Source organism: Octopus bimaculoides, chromosome 25 (genome assembly GCF_001194135.2).
Source record: "Octopus bimaculoides isolate UCB-OBI-ISO-001 chromosome 25, ASM119413v2, whole genome shotgun sequence".
NCBI lineage: Eukaryota > Metazoa > Mollusca > Cephalopoda > Octopoda > Octopodidae > Octopus > Octopus bimaculoides.
Genome location: NC_069005.1, coordinates 34373647 through 34378716, shown reverse-complemented (window position 1 = coordinate 34378716; position 5070 = coordinate 34373647). Strand labels below are relative to the sequence as shown.

Here is a 5070-nt window from a genome sequence, read left to right as displayed (position 1 = left end):
TATATATATATATATATATATATATATATATATATATGTATGTACGTGTACATATATATAAATATGTGTATATATGTATATGTATATACATATATACATATGTATGTATATGTGTATATAAATGTATATATATGCATATATATATATACATGTATATGCATATATGTATGTATATATATATATATATGTATATATATATATATATATATATATATATATATATATATATATATATATATATATATATATCGTGTAGACGCACAACACACATCACTGCTTGTTTTCTGCATCTGAGAACATTTTCTTTCAAGTGCCGATTATTGCCTTTCTGCCATTCCATTCTCAGCAGACGACAAACTTAATAAACATTTCGCCATGTTATCTGCCGTTCAGTTAATTTTTTTCTCTGTTAATTATTTCGTCGGGGATTGACTCGGTCATTTACATATCTGTGTTCATTTATTAAATACTATTCATATATTAGCGCTCAGTCTATCTCATCTGTCAACGTCTTTGTTATAGCTTCTGCTGCTTTTGTTGTTTCGCCTCAGTTCAGCCACTAATCTCGCGGACACATCAGTGATGATACTCCAACTCTGCGTTTTTTTTTTATATCACAAATTAAATCATTTAAAGCGGTTTGCTTCGAGAAGGTCGGGTGTGACTTATTCACTATCGCAAAGGGTCTTGTACCCAAATTAACGAATCCTCGTAGCTGCTGCTATTGTGCGGCATTAAATAGTGCTGAGAGGCGATAGTGCTGATGTGTCTAACACAAAAGATGTTTCTAGCACAAACAAATTCCCCATCCGACTAAAAAAAAAATCAATGCAGGCCACCAAGTGTCCCTCCCTCTGATATATTTATTTATAATAATAATAATAATAATAATAATAATAATAATAATAATAATAATAATAATAATTATTATTATTATTATTATTATTATTATTATTATTATTGTTGTTGTTGTTGTTGTATTGTACTATACAATGCTCACAAATTCTTTAGAAGTTACGCTGAAAGCTACATTAGCTCAGTCATTGCAGAAAGTGTTTTACCACTCCACTTACTAAATACATATGGAGCCTAAATGTTAATAGGATGGAGAGTTACGACGTAAAGTGGTCTATCATAAAACATATACATCCTTATATTAGTGAAGTTGCACCGATACCTGTGATTATCTGAAAAATCTGTAATTTAATGCAGTTGCAGGTAATTTTGAACAAAATATCGATTAAGTCGATTATTGCTAGAATTCCATAAATCATTCAAAATAATAAGCACAACATATGCAACACAGACCACATTCCCGCGCCTGTATTTATATATACTTATATTTATTTATTTATTTATTTATGTGTTTCAGCCAAGTAGCTGCGGTCATGCTGGTGCAATTATGCCAAGGCATTACCACACCTCAACCCTGCTTCTTTATGCAACTTTCGATGTAAAACTCCAAAAGTTTATAATACTTTCAATAATTTTTCTAGCGTGTTTTTAAGGTTTCACGTTGTAGTTGTTATTATTATTATTATTATTATTATTATTATTATTATTATTATTATTATTATTATTATTATTATTATTTTTATTATTATTATTGTTATTATTATTATTGCCTTCATCTTTAATATCGGAATCATTATATAGTTGTTTCTAATTTAAGCACCGAACAAACTTTTGAGAGAAGGTAGTTTCATGGACGTCAGAATTGATTCCATCGGGGTTTGAACAATGGCCGGAACAAAGCGTTTGTTCCATAACTCTAACGGTTTTGCTATCTCACGTCCACCTTTGAAACCATCATAGAATAGTAGAATTTATTATTGTTGTTATTGTTGTCATTATTATTGTTGTTGTTATTATTATTATCATTATTATTATTATAACACTAATTAAAATTATTATTCAATGAAAGTGAAACGTTGATTATGTTGAACGGCGGTAGAAGTGATTAACACACTCAGCACTTTGTAACCTCTGCGAAAGAAATGTCTTTCGACTGTCCGTATATTAGCATTTGTCTGACAATGAATAATTAAACACACACCATCCTAGCTGCTGCCGGTCGCCGCCTTTGCAATTATGCATTGCTTTCAACTGATTGGACCATAAATAACAATAAGCGGCCAATCGTCAGCCTACACCAAACAACAACAAGCAGCAAGAACAACAATAACAACGAGTTATGCCAAATATAGCCTCACAGAACCAATGAATAAACAGCGATTCTAATTGAAAGAATTCAAAGAAATTAAATGGAATAAAACATTATATTTTCTTTTTTTTTTTTTTGGTTTCAAGAGGAAGAATTAAATATCGAAAAAGCAACCAAATTCTGCAGAAATAAAAAAAATCCCTAGAAAGCAATTTTGGGATTTTCAATATAAAAACGAATGGTTATTGTCTTTTAAGAATATTACCATATTAGAACTATGTTATAAAATAGGATTTCAGTTTATTTGTGGTTTGCATCTGATAAATAAAAAAATCAAATGACTGCTTTACCTTAAACCATTTTCTTTCTGACCAATCTTTAACTCCTACACCTTCTCCCCTTTCTGACATTTAGGGTCACCTACAACTGACTTACTGCTTAATGTTAATTATTTTATTATTACTAACTACAGCTCGTCAACAAATGATTTTTTTTCTCTCTCTATTTGAAAGTTAAGCGAAGTTGTAGAAATGTATCTTTTAGCCAACATCACAGAATCGAATACTTTCAATGAATTTCTCAATTCTGTTCTTTTTTTTTTTGTCTCTTTTACTTTCATCGATTTAGGCGAGACACTGAATAATTGAGTATTTACTGTAAATTCTCCACCAACCAGTTCTTTAAATGGAGAAGAAACCATACTCGAGAGATTCTAGCTAATATACTATTTATAGAAAAATTCTTTACTATTGAGATTTGCAACTGCAGAAGCCAAGCTCCAGAGATATTGGTTAACACGGCATCACCATTCAGTAAGATATTTCCGCTATGCAAATGTCCGAAGCTGGAAGCAAACTTTTTAATAAGTTGAAGTTAAATACATCAGTGAAAACTGAATCATATCAACGCATAACTTTGAAAAATCTCTCTACAGACGGGGTGGCTGGGGATGGCGGGGTGGCAGTCGTGGAGACAGATCGATATTACTTTAGAAACATCAATGTAAAAATGGCAACTGAAAGGTTTTTCTTCGCATCCAAAAATATTTTGTTTTCCTTTTATTGTAATTCCTGTTATGGTTTCTAACCCATTGGCCCAAACTCACAACGTCTAAAGAAGGAGATAATCAATAAAATCAACTTCGATCCATGACTGTTACTGATTTTATCGATCGAATGATGAAAGTTAAAGTTAACATACCTCAGTGGGAATTGAACTCAGAACGAAAAGAGACGCAACAAAATTCAGATAATTTTTCTTTTTGCACTTTTCTGATAATGCCTGGACACATTGAATAATGAAGTCGTCGATGTGAACGTGATGGTCACGGTTAGAACGACATTTATGCTAAGTCTGCTCATTCAACAACGAAAACAATGCAACAAGAGCGACATCGACAACAACAACAACAACCATGACAGCAACAATGATTATTTAGTTCCATTCATCTCTGTTCTGAAATTCCGATAGTCTCAAGGCCGGCATTTGCCTTTCATCCTATCGACAGACCAATTCCATGAAAGTAAGGTTCCCTGTTTGGTGTCACGTGATCCCCCACCCCCACCCCAACTCCAATGTTTCTCGCTTCCGATATTTATTTTCATTTGTTTCGAGAATATTCCCGTCATTTCTAAACAGCTGCTTTCTTTCTTTGATGATTTTCCAGACGCACTGCAGATGTAAGGTCTTTAGGATATTCCGAACTGTTCGTCTTGTCACGTGAGGATGTTCTGGCAGCACTAAAGGACCAACCCGATGCCGAGGTAGGTACAACTAACACAGCACACTTCAACCAAAGCGTACACACACACACACACACACACACACACACACACACACACACACACATACACAAGTGTACAAGTATCCCACACACACATGCATATATTTCTCGTATATGTGTGTGTGTTTATGTGAGTTTGTGTGTGTGTGTGAGAGTGTGTGTATATGTACATGTATTTATATATATATGTACATTTGTATGAGATACATATATACTTACATTCTCCACACACACACGCGAACACACACACATACATACACATATATTTGCATGAATGTATATAGGTATATGTGATATATATATATATATATATATATATATATATATGAGAATAAATTCAAACATGAAATGTGTATATGTACACACGTACGTACGTATGTATGTATGTATGTATGTATGTATCAGGTCATTTCATCCATTTTATGCCCAGAAGGCAGTCTTCACATGAGAGTGATTAAAGGTGACAGCTCCGCTACCTTTGGAAGATAAAGCAGGACCGGAATAATTTATCTATTGCTGGATTTCATGTGGGTTTCCTCTGATTTCTAAGTTGTTAAACTCCTAATGGTGGTGCAGTGCTCTTGACAGCTCAACCCGATTTGAGTGACTGGAGAAAATCACATATGTGAAATTTATTCTTATGATGACATTAGCACAGTAACTCGGGTTTTTGTTTAAGATGTTGGTTCAATTAATAATTTGATTCCCCACCTCCACAGATAATAATCATGGATACACAATAATGGTATAAAGATTATGTTTACACAAAATTTGCCCCTTCATAAAGGATTCAATGATCCTTTTGTCACCAAAATGTCATAATGCCGGTTTAACACCCGAAAGTAACGAACCTTGACCTCTAACCATAATTTTATGAAGTTTGTATCTGAACATATAACTGAGTAGTGCTAAATTGTTGAACTGCTTTGCTCGGCCCGAGGCTATTGTAGAAGACACTTGCCGAAGGTGCCACGCAGTGGGACTGAACGCGGAACCATGTGGCTGGGAAATAAACTTCTTACTAGACAGCCAAGCCTGCGCCTATATCTATCTATCTATCTATCTATCTATCTATCTATCTATCTATCTATCTATCTATCTATCTATCTATCTATCTATCTAT

At 33.3% G+C, this 5070-nt stretch overlaps 1 protein-coding gene across 1 annotated transcript in view; it reads left to right on the top strand.

Annotated features, from left to right (window-relative positions):
- Window positions 1–5070, top strand: part of LOC106869076 (serine-rich adhesin for platelets) — a 223287-nt gene that overhangs the window by 176816 nt on the left and 41401 nt on the right. Inside the window, exon 9 of the mRNA XM_052976666.1 lies at window positions 3831–3927. Within this exon, the coding sequence (XP_052832626.1) occupies window positions 3831–3927 (97 nt within the window). The remainder of the gene's footprint in view (window positions 1–3830; window positions 3928–5070) is intronic.